This window comes from Oncorhynchus tshawytscha, linkage group LG04, assembly GCF_018296145.1.
Source record: "Oncorhynchus tshawytscha isolate Ot180627B linkage group LG04, Otsh_v2.0, whole genome shotgun sequence".
NCBI lineage: Eukaryota > Metazoa > Chordata > Actinopteri > Salmoniformes > Salmonidae > Oncorhynchus > Oncorhynchus tshawytscha.
In genome coordinates, this window is record NC_056432.1 from 60046840 (window position 1) to 60061551 (window position 14712).

The 14712-nt window shown below is 42.7% G+C and overlaps 1 protein-coding gene across 11 annotated transcripts in view; it reads left to right on the plus strand.

Annotated features, from left to right (window-relative positions):
• Positions 1 to 2543: 2543 nt before the first annotated feature.
• tjp1a (tight junction protein 1a) overlaps positions 2544 to 14712 on the plus strand; it is a 149562-nt gene continuing 137393 nt past the window's right edge. For 7 of the 11 annotated variants that reach the window (XM_042320957.1, XM_042320962.1, XM_042320963.1 and 4 more), the window contains exons 1-2: positions 2545 to 2986; positions 13583 to 13886. In XM_042320957.1, the coding sequence (XP_042176891.1) occupies positions 2892 to 2986; positions 13583 to 13886 (399 nt within the window). In that variant the 5' untranslated portion in view covers positions 2545 to 2891. Of the gene's footprint in view, positions 2987 to 13582; positions 13887 to 14712 lie in introns of all 11 variants that reach the window. The other 4 variants (XM_042320964.1, XM_042320958.1, XM_042320966.1 and 1 more) reach the window with 2 other exon arrangements.

Consider the following 14712-nt stretch of genomic DNA (forward strand, 5'->3'; position numbering starts at 1 on the left):
ACTGGGGCCAAGCTTCCTGCAATCCAGGACCTCTATACCAGGTGGTGTCAGAGGAAGGCCCTAAAAATTGCCAAAGCCAACCTAGTCATAGACTGTTCTCTCTGCTACCGCACCGCAAGCGGTACCGGAGCGCCAAGTCTAGGTCCAAAAGGCTTCTTAGTAGCTTCTACCCCCAAGCCATAAGATTCCTGATCAGCTAATCAAATGGCTACCCAGACTAGTTGCATTGACCCCCCCCCTTACGCTGCTGCTGCTACTCTCTGTTTATTCTCTATGCATAGTCACTTCACCTATACCTACATGTACATATTACCTTAATTACCACGACTAACCTGTGGCCCCGTACATTGACCCTGTACCCGTTGAAGGAATATTTTCTGCACAATAGCCTATCCATATTGGCATCTGATATATAACCTACCTTGCATCAGACCCCTCCTCCCCCTCCCAGCCAGGCTGATGGGCGGTAATGTTCCTCTGCAGTGACATGCTTTAAGAGGAGGTAGAGGAGATTGTGGCCCAGCTTAGTCATTAAGAATCCTTTCGCGCTTAATGAAAGATTACTAACTGTTACGTCTAGTGCCTTGGCCAAATTTTCCATTTGAGACACAGACCTCTACCATCCATTTAAAACATAGGCCATCCTGCCCCATCCCTCAATGTGATTGGACAGGCACTTTGTTTACTCCCAGAATACAGCCCATAGACATATAACGGAAACAAAATGGCAGCCATTCACTGGCCCTGAATTTGTTATTAGCCAAGCAACTGCACGTTTTATTCTTCTATTGTCAACATGTCATGTTAGCATCTTAGCATAGTATGTGGCAAAATATGTGTACGTTGTCAAGGAGTGCGGTCACGTGTGTTTTGCAAAGCAGAGGATCACTGGTTCGAGCCCGGTATGTCTACAGGGACAGTGGAAGAAGATATACTGTTAGCACCACACTGACGTCAGTTTCACAAGCCGTTTTGAATATTTCCTATCCAATACTGCAGTATGTAAAATTCAATCATGTTGTTTTTATGTTTTGGTGTATCCAGTCCAGTGGCTGTGCTCAAATGAATGAGCTGTAGGATGACGCAGAGACTTGTTTAACCTTTAAAGGTTAATGGTCCTTCCCATGAGGCCGAGCGGTTCTGAAACAGTCCCAGTGCTTGGATCATGAACTCAGAGATCACAGGGCTGCAGAGAGAGAAACGGTATCTTACACACATCTGACCGGAAAGGGACAAGCCTTTTAAGTCTAATGTTCTGTATAGTGTTTTCCACCTCTTGTTGTATCTGAAAATGTAGACATGTTTACTGATGCTTAGAATTGGACATTGAATCAATGTGAAAATAGTGGTCCTCCCAGAGATACTGGGATCTTTTGGCCTTTGACTGCTGACCGCTTGGTTTGACCTCTGATTCTTATGAGATGTTTATGTAAGACTCTTGAGCAGGGATGTATCAGAAGAGAATAATAGAGGTGAATATATCTGTACGGGAAAAAGAGAAGGACTGTCTCATTATGGAGATGGTTTGTTTTTATTTGTGATGAGAACAGAAACGGTATACAATAATCTGTGTACAGTAGGCTGGCTTATCTAACTCAATCCACTTTAGATTCCTAATCATCTGTAATCTGGGACCAGACAGTCAAGGATCTTTGGTTAAGGGAGACTCCTGCTCGTTGTGAGTCAGGACAGAAAAACAATATAGAATCTTATGTTTAGGACAGTAATAACAAAAACGATACATAGTATTGTGTTCATAAACCACTTAGGAACAGTTTCTGTATTCAAACGAATGTTACATTCTCCTCTCTCAAATCCCTTTCCCAATTAGCCTTGTTGTTGAACTCTATTTAATTGAGCCAGTGATGGGATAATGGTGACTGCCTTTCAGACCTCAGTAGGAGCAGGGTTTGGCTGACTAAAAAGATTGAGATTAAAACAACAAGGTCAGTAGGTAGACAGCTGTCACAGATGAAGCAAACCCCGTTTTTCAGTTTCACTTACTGCCTTGTTACCTGCAAATGCAATATATAGGGTAGGAAGAAATATTTAATGATTTATGTTTAATTAAATATAGTGTAATTGATGTGATCAACATGTTGATAATAGAATATAATTACATTGTGGGAGAAAAATATGTATCTCGTTCCCGCCTACCTTTCTTCTCTGCTGTCCTTCCGCCTCCCCCTTCCTTTCAGTAGGTATAACAACTACCGGTCTGGGAGCAGTCCAAGGATCAGCCCATTAATCAAGTTTTTATACAGCCCTTTTTATAGGGTTTAATTATGAACCCTGTGTTTGTTCTGAGAAAACAAAAAAACTATATCATGCACCCAAATGAAATATCAAGATTTATTCATTGGACAAGAACCCCTCTCAGCTCTACATGCACTCACTCTCCCTCCCTCTCTCTAACGACTCTCTTCCCTGCTCTTTCTCGTTAAACACACGCACAGCACACTCTCCCTCCCTCTCCCTCTCTTCCCTGCTCTTTCTCGTTAAACACACACACAGCACACTCTCTCCTACCTCCCACACGGACATTTGGGTGCCGCTGCAGCGTTTCGCTAGCTAGAGTTTTTTTCCCAAAGAAAAGTGCCTCTAGGGCGAACAACAAAACAATGTTGTGGTCCTGACTAACATTGAATGGATAAGCCATCTATTCTTGAGCACTAATGAGATTAGGGTGTCATTGCAGACATGGGTTGCAGCGGCATGGTACCTTTTGTTGAGCTCCGTGGGGAGTGTTTTCCCTGTCAGTCCTTCAGCGCTGGAAATGGCGTTCTGATGCTGAACAAGGAAGACGCGGTGCAGGCGGATGCCAGCGAATAGAAATTACATGTTTTCCATAAACTGGTTTGTGGTGTGGATTCCTAGTAGTGGTGGACAACATGAAGTACCAGAAATACATAACGGTGATACAGATGGCTATGGGGGTGACTGCCATCAACAGAGACAATTGCATCCCTCCTAAGAGACAGATGTGGTGAGTATGGATTTCACCGTGCGGGGAACAGGGGTGATGCTGAGGAGAGGAGGATAGCGTTGTGTATATACAGTCTACCGTATCAGTCTTAACTAATGACAGCGGAGAGGAGGACAGAGAGAGGAACCACACAGCCATTGTGCTTGTGCTCCGGCTGCACAATTAGCTTTTTAGCTTTGTTGTCAAGGAGAGTGGGAGTCTCTCTGTGTGACATGCTTAGTTGGGGTGAGCAGCAGCTGTTTGCGGAAGTCAGCTCAAGCCTCGCTCTTTGTGCTCAATGTTGCCACGGCTGTGGTAGTGGGCAGGGAGGAAGATTGTATGCCGGTATATGTTGTATTTGTGTTTTCTGGGCAGGGGGATTGTTAGCCAATGCCGATACATATTTGTATCTGTCATGTATGTATTTTAGGCAATATCTACCTGGTTTGTAATGCCTACTTGGTTGTATCTGTGCCTACACTGTGTGTTATTTGGGCAGGGTGATGGTATGCCAGTAGTACATGGTTGTAATCTGCCTGTGTGTTTTTTGCTTGTACATGGTTGTGTCTCTCCCTATATGTTTGTATTGGGCAGAGGGGAGGGGAGGGGGGGGGGGTTGTAATTCCACTACATTCCAGTTGTATCTGTGCCTCTGTTTTTGGAGAACTAGTGGCGGCACATCCCTCTCAGAGGAAGATATCACACATTTACTGTGATGCTCTAGAAAGATCCAGAAAAGATGAAAGACCAGGTGAAACGGAGTAATAAAGGCATTGTTATCTAGACACAATGTGTCAAAATATGTCAGAGACATTATATTTTAGTCTGATGTATACTGTGTGGACTCGATTTTGTCTCTGTCTTTGTGGCATTTCTAATTCCAGTACATTTGCCTTTCACACAGTCCACTTCCTTCTTCCTCATCATGTCATTATTACCCACTTGTTAGAAATGGTAATACTACCCTGTGAAATCTGAATAATTATTGCTATCATCATTTTTTGATCTCTGCATCTAATTCAAATGAATAGCGTGAAAATATGTAGCATGAAGCATGATCTCCTTCTGGTATTAGTCATTGTTCAATACTACTGTAAAACAGGAGTTACTGGTGCATAGTAAGCTATATCACTGGGAGGAGTTCCTGTTGATGGGTGCATCTAATCATCAGAATCCCTGTCACGCTCTCTGTGGTGCTTGTCTACATCTCAGCCTTCCCACCTGTCTGTTGATAACCAGATTGACGTATAATCTAATTTACCATCCATCCATTACACAGAACACGATTCGTCCATCCAGATGTGACCACCATACTATATTCACTTTACCTTATACCTCAGTGGTTTAGTTCAGTTCAACCTATGGAAACATGGAGTGGTTCTGTATTATACTGCAGTAGTCACGGTAAGATCAGGACAAAGCTGTGTCAACTACCTTTTGTTTGGCTGTTCTCCTAAACCCTTTTACTTAGTGTCTTAGTAACCACCATATCATGAAATCAAACCCTTACTGCTGCAGGAAAAATAAAGAAAATCAAAGTAAATAAGTAAATTAATCAGAGTAAATAAGAAAATCAATCATTCTAGTAGGGAATCAATGGAAGGGATTGGTTGGTATTTCTTTCTTCTGCCAGATCGCATGTGCACTGTTTCCTCATCTGTAATCCACACAAATGACGTTAAGCATGTGACATAATCCGGCCAAATTCAGTGGTATTAGTCTTCGATGACAAACAAACAGTGGTTTATTGGTTTATTGTATACGATCTAGCAGAGCTCATTCTGGGGAATGTTTATGAAAACATTCCAATTCTGAGTGTGAAGAAAATTCCAGATCAGCAGTCAAAAATTCTCAGATTGGGAGTGGGAAGAATGTTTTCTATTCTAGAATGTGTTCCTCCTTTCTTTGTGTGAATGCTGTCACTAGTGTTGAGAGAGCAGCAGCAAGCACTGTGGTTCTTTTTTTGACACTGCTCCCTTAAGAGAGGCGGTGCGGTGGATCTCAGGGTCATCCCATCCCGTGGTGGGGGGAGGGGGTTTCCCATTAAAAGGAGATTACGATATTGCCTGACAGACCGATGGACATGTTAGATGCCCCAAGCAGAAGCCAGTTAGCCCCTGCTAGGCTAACTTCTTGTTTTGTATTGAGTCATTGGCCAGAATGGTTGTAATCTCCTCTCAGCTGGTTTATCGCACTAAAGTGAACTAATTAAATTGGGTTTATTGACTTGTGGCTGCCCCCATCCCTACCCCCATCCAGTGCCTTCACCTCATGGGGGTGGGGGGCATTTGAATCAGGCATTATTCAAGATGGTTGTAAGTGGGTTTATCATACAAAGCAGGGTGCTCTGGGTGGAGCCAACACTGACCACATTAAAAAGGATAGGGGGATGGCTGTTAATATACACTTAGTGTACAGAACATGAAGAACTGCTCTTTTCATGACAGACTGACCAGGTGAATCTTGGTGAAATATATGATCCCTTAACGATGTCACTTGCTAAATCCACTTCAATCAGTTTAGATGAAGGGGAGGAAACATGTTAAGCATTGAGATAGTTGAGACATGGATTATGTATGTGTGCCATTCAGAGGGTGAATGGGCAAAACAAAATAGTTAAGTGCCTTTGAACAGGGTATGGTAGTAGGTGCCAGGCACACCTGTTTGTGTCAAGAACTGCAACGCTGCTGTTTTTTTTCCACGCTCAACAGTTTCCTGTGTGTATCAAGAATGGTCCACCATCCAAAGGACATCCAGCCAACTTGACACAACTGTGGAAATTGGAGTCAACATGGGCCAGTATCCCTGTGGAATGCTTTCGACACCTTGTAGAGTCCATTCCCCAATTTAATCTGTTCTGAGGGCATAAGGGGGTGGTGTTCCTAATGTTAGGTAAACTCAGTGTACCCCAGTGGTGGTCAGTGCCGTTTAAGATGAGTGAGGATGATTATTTTTTAATGAGCGTGGTCTTATTTCTATTACAGCATATTGGATGACTGTCATTCATATTCCATTCACCCAGTTCAATGTAACAGCGATAGGTTTAGGCTACATGATACTCAAATTTTCCCAATACCCATCATGAGGTTGCTACAACCTAGTCTATGAATGAACGTTTACAACGTAGGTGCACACAGGTCGAGAGACCTGACACACATCACCTGACATGATTCTGATCTCTCTGTCACTGTCTTTTTCGCCCCCCCACCTTTCTCTGTCTCTCTCTCTCTGTCATTCATTTATCAGATTAATACATTCACTGAATTTGTGTAGTTGATTCCAAAAAACAGTAGTTTTCCCGTCACACACAGACCAATGGTGCATTAATTCAGCAAGCACTGAGCCTGTTTTCGGGGCCTTCGTGACCTCACGGTATTGTAGCTGCAGTAATTGCTCCTATAAAAGCCTGGTTGGAGGAGCAATGACAACAAGACCTATCAGACATTTATCCCCTCCAGGAAGATACAGACGTGGAGAAGCATGACTGTTAAAATCTGTGAGTCAGTAAGATGCTCCCGGCCAGAATGACTCATGCCTGTCATGAAGACTCGCAGCAGGCTGACAAGATGGAATCTGTCACCGCGCCACAAACACCGGAGGACATGACAAACTAGCTAACCCCATGTACCTTTCCCATTTGAACTTGGTAATGTCCTCTACACTGGGCGTTTTATATTTCTCTTTTAGGAACTATATCCAGCTTTCGCAAAGTGAATACATCACGAGTCTAGGAAGTATGACAAGGTGACTCAAATACCCTACTTTTTGTTTATTTCTAGAAAGAAACAGAAGCATTTTACTGGAGTTAGCTCACATTCAGTGAGATGCCCTGCGGCTCTCACCTTGCCGGTTAGGGTTAAGGAAGGCTTTTTCCTCACCTCAGTGCAGTCCATGGACAGATCCCCCATCACCCAGATGCTGAGCAGATGTTCCTGCCCTACTGTTAATTTATTACCCTTACATTCCGTTTACAAACTGTTAGTCAGAACCTAGTGTCAACCTGGACTTGGGTTAATACACTTTACACTCCATTACCAGACATAACGCCAAGCTGTGCTTTTATTGTAAGTGTTTCACCCTCTCTAATAAGGAGGATCTACTGCACGTGGAGAAGTGATCAGGAAAGATGAGGCGTGTGACTGTGTTGATGGTGGGTCTTTATGTGCCTCTCCACAGGGGTCACCACAGTGTTCGGATGTGACCGTTGGCCTGTCATGTTAGATACATGTCTTAAGGCCTAATCTGTCTATCCATCTGTCAGCGTTGTCTAGCCTACCTAATCAGGGTGGCGAACCCTCCGATCCCACCTGCCTGCCCGCCTTTCTCCTGGTTACCTCATGCACTCAGAGTTTAAATAACGCCTGCTGTTTTTTTATTCCCCTATTTATATTTTCCAAGGATGTCCACTTGGTTTAATATGCTTTGCTTTGTTTTGGCCCTTTCATTTTTTTTACGCATCATGAGGTTGTTAATCTCAGGGATGCAAATGGGATGCAGCAAAATGCCTCTCTAGTCATCCCACGCTCCAGGAGGGATGAAGCCTGTAGTGGATGAGTAATGTGTTGTAGTGGTGGAGCTCAGGGGATGTTAGGTCCGGCCAGGCTTAGCCAGGAGAGCCTATAGTAGACCACGCGCTGACCGTACTGTCCTTCAGTCCCTCTCAGTCCCTCTCAGGCTCACAGGATGAAACATAGGCTTCTTCTGTGCAGTGCAGTGAGTTTCTGTAATGGCCTAGATACAGTTATTGATGTGTCTGCTGTGTTCTTTCTTCCTCCTCCAACAGAAAAGCCTGAGACAGAGGTATCAGACCCATGCTCTGGCCTTTGTTGTCTCGGTTAAGTCCAGACGATTGTTCTGCAGGGTGCACACTGTGTGAGGAACTGTCATAACTAAATACTTCAGAGGTACTTAAACATTGTAATGCTGAAGGCCCTAGTCCTTTCCATTGGATTTAGACACAATGGCTGTACTGCAAGCTAGCTTTGATCCTAACTCTTGAGCATTTTAAACGTTGAATAGCTTTTATAAAAAATCCAACAGAACTTTTGTGCTTTGATTATGGAGCTGTATGCTGAAGTAAGCTTGTCCTACAAAGGACAACACTTTCTGACACTCCATGCGTAGACTCTGAACAGGGAGTTGATGGTTGAATGTTTTATATATAGACCACAGAAAATAGAGACGCGTTTGTTCCTTTCATGTTTCGGATTTGTGTAGTGACAATCCAGTCTCTTTTGAATGTGTTTGGTAGACAGCTGAGAACAATTTCAACAGCAAAGACTTTCTCATATGAAGGTCAACGGAAGGTTACATAAGACCTAAGGATATGTTTGATGATCATCAGCACAATGATTAAATTAAGTCTACTGATCCCACTTCTGAATCATAGAGCTAGTCTGGACCCAGTAGCTAATAGTAGTAACTGTAGAGCAGGGGTGTCAAACTCAATCCACGGAGCGCTGAGTGTCTCTGCAAATTCACATTGACAGATCTATAACACACCTTTCTTTCTCATTGCACGCAAGTCTAAGAAGCGGTCGACATGTTTTGTGTGCTCTATTTCTATGCTTCCCTTGCTTAAAGTTGCAATATGTTACTTTTTGGGTGAACTGACCCAATTCACATAGAAATGTGAGTTATAGATATGTCATTGAAAGCAAGTCTAAAAAGCAGCAGATCTATTACGTGTGTGCTATTTCTATGCTTCAACGTTCAAAAGTTTCGTTTTTGCATCTTTTGGTTTTGTACACCAGCTCAAAACAGTTGAAAATGCAATATTTTTGTTTATGGTAAATATATTTCACAGCGGTTTAGATGGTACAATGATTCTCTACACTACACTTACTTGTTTTGTTATCTAAACTATTCGAATTCTAGCAACCAGGAAATGGCGGAACAATTTCTGCATAGTGCATCCTTAAGCACTAGACAACCAGGTAAGAGGAGTTCCTTGCTAATTAGTGACCTTAATTCATCAATCAAGGACAAGGGAGGAGCGAAAACCCGCAGACACTCTGCCCTCCTTGGAATGAGTTTGACACTTGTGCTGTAGGGTGTATGTATCAGTCAGTGTGCTAGATGTGATGCTGTGTTGCTCTGTACCATTCAGCCCCACAGCACATTTGTTTTACTTCCTGTGTTCCAAGGTCAAGGACGTATAGCACTGCTGTCAGGTATCACTTTTCACTGACTACCCAGATAGGCCTTGTTGATGATGTAAAATAGGCATTTAGCTTTTCTAATGTCCACTTACTGCATCATGTCAAATCTAAGCATCCATATTGTTTTTGATAATTAGTTCACCTTGTTGACACTGATTATATAAAATTTTGTATCTGGCATCAAAGACGTATAGGTCGTTATTATTATGACTACTAATGTACCAGTGCTTCCAAAACACCTACTGTCCTATTTGAGTGAATGGACAAGCTGGGTATGACGTGGACTGCGTGGTGAGGACAGTGGATTTAAACTGCTGCATTTCAAAACCATTAGCGCTATTGCGGTGATGACATAACTCTATCCATGTCTTTTAAAATGCGTCAATGCTGAATCAGAGATGATCCATAATAGATGTTTAGGGGCAAAAGCTCTGGTATGTCGTAATGTTATGTGTTCATTACCCAGTATAAGCAACCTGGTCTCAAAGCATACCGTATTATTCTGTACAGAAATCCGAGAGACTACAGATAGTATGATATGTTACAAATTACAATTCGTATTATATGTTATGAATTTCTCAAATTTATGATATGTTACAAATTCTAGCTAGGTGGCTAACATTAGCTAGCTGACTAATGTTAGTTAAGGGTTAAGTTTAGGAGTTAGGTTAACTTCTTACGGCTGAAGTCCCGTTAACGGGATCGATTTGACAACAGTCAGTGAAAGTGCAGGGCTCAAAATTCAAATGACAGGAATCTCATAAGTTAAATTCCTCAAATATACAAGTATTATACACCATTTTAAAGATAAACTCTTTGTTAATCCCACCACAGTGTCCAATTTCAAAAAGGCTTCATGAAGAAAGCATACCATGCGATTATGTTAGGTCAGTGCCTAGTCACAGAAAAACACAGCCATTTTTCCAGCCAAAGAGAGGAGTCACAAAAAGCAGAAATAGAGATAAAATGAATCACTAACCTTTGATGATCTTCATCAGATGACACTCATAGGACTTCATGTTATACAATACATGTATGTTTTGTTCGATAAAGTTCATATTTATATCCAAAAATCTCAGTTTACATTGGTGCGTTAAGTTCAGTAATGTTTTGCTTCCAAAACAGCCGGTGATTTTGCAGAGAGCCACATCAATTTACAGAAATACTCATCATAAATGTTGACGAAAATACAAGTGTTATACATGGTATTAAAGATATACTTCTCCTTAATGCAACTGCTGTGTCAGATTTCAAAAAAGCTTTACGGAAAAAGCACACCATGCAATAATCTGAGTACAGCGTTCAGGCACAAAAACAAGCCATACAGATACCCGCCATGTTGTGGAGTCAACAGAAGTCAGAAATAGCATTATAAATATTAACTTACCTTTGATGATCTTCATCGGAATGCACTCCCAGGAATCCCAGTCCCACAATAAATGTTATTTTTTCTCGATAGTCCATCATTTATGTCCAAATACCTCCTTTTTGTTTGCGCGTTTAGTTCACAAATTCACGAGGCGCAGGCACTTAGTCCAGACAAAGTCAAAAACGTTATATAATTTACACTGTATTTTGGATAGGCAAAGAGTTGAAAACCTACAAACCTCAGATTTCCCACTTCCTGGTTGGATTTTTTTATCAGGTTTTTTCCTGCCATATGAGTTCTGTTATACTCATAGACATCATTCAAACAGTTTTAGAAACTTCAGAGTGTTTTATATCCAAATCTACTAATACCATGCATATCTTTGCTCCTGGGCCTGAGTAGCAGGCTGTTTACTCTGGGCACCTTATTCATCCAAGCTACTCAATACTGCCCCCCAGCCATAAGAAGTTAAAGGGTTAGTTAAAGTGTTTGCTAAAAGAGTAAATGCTAGGGTTAGGGGAAGGGTTAGCTCACATGCAAAGTAGCTAAAAATGAGTAAGTATTAAAAAGTTGCTAAAAAGAAGTTGCTAATTTGTCCGTGATGAGATTCTAACTTGCAACCTTTTGGTTGCTAGACGGTTGCTAGACGCCCACCAATCCACCCAGACCAACCACCCTACGTTCGTCTTTGCCTTAATTAAGTAACCTTCTGTCTTATGTAACCATACCAAACGTAGCACATCATACTAACTTGAGTATCCCGGATTTACATTTACTATGTTACGTCTAGTTTATCAGACCAGGCTGGTACAAGACGTGTGTATCAAGAACCATGCTAAGGTTGTCAGTAAAACGCAGTGATGACCTCTTCAGTCCTCTGCAGTAAGGGAGATTCTCTATTTCTGGACAAATCTTCATGTAATATTCATAAACTTCACCTCTCGCAAGAGTTACTGCTTACATTTTCCTTTTCTTTTTTCTTTTCTTAAAGTTTATGCATTGTTTGTTGTAAGGGTACGCAAGCGATAGGACAAACAGTGTTTGAGTCTAAGCTGCTCACAAATTTACTGCCTTTCTTCACAACAGCAAGGAAAGCAGTCCATATTTGCACATGCGGCAAGTTTATTTCTGTTTCGTTGGAACGCAACGTTTCCAAAGTATCCACTCTCACAAGGACTCTTCTGTGTGCTTTATTTTCATGTAGATGGGTTAGTAGAGTGTAGCACATAGAGCTTCTGCATGGTCCCTCTGCATGGGCCAGTTGACCCAGAGGTACTGTACCATGATCAGTGCTCCATCCATAGCCTGTATCAGAGCAGAGAGAGAGCACAGCTACAGTGCCATACCATTCATCTGAATGCAAGTCTTTCATTCTTAGAAATTCACTCCAGAACCCCACAGGGCTTTCTACGCTGCCACTCGGCTGTATGAATGGAATCCCCTCTTCACAGCTGCTATTAACAGTAAGACTCTGGGATTGTGGTTGTCAGAGGCTCCTCCAGATTGAATTGTGTGTGTGTGTGTGTGTGAGACAGAGAGCACTCTGGTAGCTTTGAAAGTAAATCCCTGGTGTGCGTGGGCTGGGTTGGTCAGTCGCAGACGAGTGAAGAGGTCATGGGAGAGAAGCCCAGGCAGCTTCCAGCCTCTACATCAGGGCTGCTGCCCATCAGCCATCATCACGGGGCCAGAGCAGGGAATGTGATGCCAGGCAGGGCACTGAGGGGAGGCAGTCCCCAGGCTTGTCCTAGAGGTTTTTGGTTTTGGGAGCCGGTAACTTCAGTGCCAGTGAATACATCAGCATGTGTATGGCCCTATCACGAATCAACAGAGATAAAACTGGTCTCTGTTCTCTTATCTTGCATCTCTTCTGAATCTGTTGAGACACAGTCAGTGGTACCAACATATAGAAGGCACTTATAGACATGCAGCAGTGGTCTTATGCTCTGTTTGATGCTCATCGGATTATTTGAATTCAAAGTTAAGCATGTTTCTTCTTGTGAGAAGCTTTGTTGCATTGTGAATAAATGGTGACAACAGAAAACTCAAAAGTGATCACAGAAGATTCCGATTCGACCCTGTCTTGTTGTCTTTATAGAATCACCTCTCAATAGACCCCTTTCACGATCATTTACTCCTCTTAAAAGCAAAGGAGATGTGTATCTCTAACTTTCTGCAGGTCGAAAGTGCTTACCATACATGCCGTGACATTACTTGAATAAGTAATCAGCTTGCAGAAAGGAGGGCTGGGTAGTCAGCACTATTGTATTGCAGTAATGTCACTAAAGCACTCTATACCCAGAGCTCTAGTGCTTCTGCTGCTGTTGCTGCAGCCATAGTTGGAGCCATTTCAAAAACGTTTACAAAGCTGTTACAAACCTTTAGGAGCTTAATCGTGATTTCCCTACAATCTTTGACACGGAGTTCTACCACTTCCTCTCTCGCCTCCTCACAGCTTTCACATTGCCTGTTTTGATTCCTAAACTCGGAGGGCTATAGCAGTTTTAGGCTGTTTGACAGTGGGACCGGATATGAGTATAAAGGTTATAGATTTCCCCCAAGCAGCAGCAGCCGCATAAATGATCCGCTGTGACAGAATAGCCCCCAGAAGCCCTGATCCTCTCCAACATCTGGATTCCCGCAGGCTGGGGGTCTGTGGGGGGGGGTGAGTGTAGCCTTGGGCCTTGGCGTTTCTGTTCAGCTAGCGGTTCTCTTCAGAGGGAGAGTGTGGCGGTGCATGGTAAAGCCTAGCTCTGGCTGAATAATGGAGGAGTCGGAAGGATGCTCCATACCTCAGTCCCCCGGGGGCCACATGACATTACACCCAATTATGCACACTTGCCTTGAATGCATCGCAACCCAACAGGGAAAAGTGTCCTTTAAAGAAATGAAGAGAAAAGGGAGAAAACGTTTTGATCTATCCTGTATTCAGCTGAGTATCCGCTGTCTCTTACCTCAGTTCATCCTGTGCTGCTAGCGTTGAGCTTTGTCCCTCCATTTTGAATGTGTGTGGTGGTAATTTTGTATGTATGTACTGTATGTTAACGCAAATGTTGTGTCTCTGTCCCTCTGTCTCCCTCTGTGTTCCAGGGTGACTCCCACAGATGGATTGTCAGGGATAGGTGCCACAGGGATAGGCACCGCTGCTTCGTCTGCTGCCATTACGGAAGCTCAGGATTCAGCAGAAGCAGCTGCAGAAGATGCTGCAGCTGCTCGTGCCGCTGCTCGTGCAGGTGCTGTGTGTGGTTCTGGTGCTATAGGAGGATGCAGTGTAATGTTTGCCACCTCCACACTCTCGCTGCCCATGACCCAGGGCAAGCCCTCCCTCCGCAGGATCAAGGGCCGTATTCACCGCAGCAAGAGCCTGGACAGCATAGACCTGCTCGACTCCAATGTAAGTTCTAAACGGACTAGAATGTGTGTGTGGTGGTGTGTGTATGTGGGCACAAGTTTGTGTGTGCATATGCATGTATTCTTTCTAATGACAGTTTTCTGAGGACATGAGGATATGTCACCCTCAATTTTTCAGCAGCCTTTCTAACTCATGAATAATATACATTATCGTAATGCTGCTTAAATGCTATTCTCTAAACCCCCTGCAGTCAAATTCTGAATGTTAGGTAATGAATCTAAACAAACTCTTTAATATTATCAAAGGCATTGAAGAGACGATTTAAAAGGGAAATGGCTTTACCCTTTTCCCTCCCAAAATAGCAAACATGATGACTGTCTTTGCTGTACAAATGGGCTTTTCAGTTCATATAAGTGCCTACACGGAAGTTCAAGTAAGTGCTTACAAGGGAATATAAATAGGGGTGTGTTATTAAACTAAATCATGAATATTGTTACGTAACTTCCTGTTTATCTGGGGACAAATAGGACATTCTTCACGAACAGCAAATTAAGTTGATATTTTGCCCCTTTTTAAAATAATTGTAGATAGGGCCTACTACCTTTTAACTTTTAGGAAAGATAAAACCACTAGCTAGCTGCATTATTGGGTTCCCTTAGGGAGATGGTATTCTAATGGAGTGTGGTGTAAAGCAAAGCTTTGATCTCTGTCCTCATACATGAAAAGCAGTTGCTATTTGAACCTCTTCCCTTACCGATACAGGCTGAACTGATTTCTATAGGCTCTACAGACATATAGACATATATCTCACTGAAAATTGGAAGCCTCCCACTTACTCAGTGATAGTTGTAAGTACACTGCCTTCAGA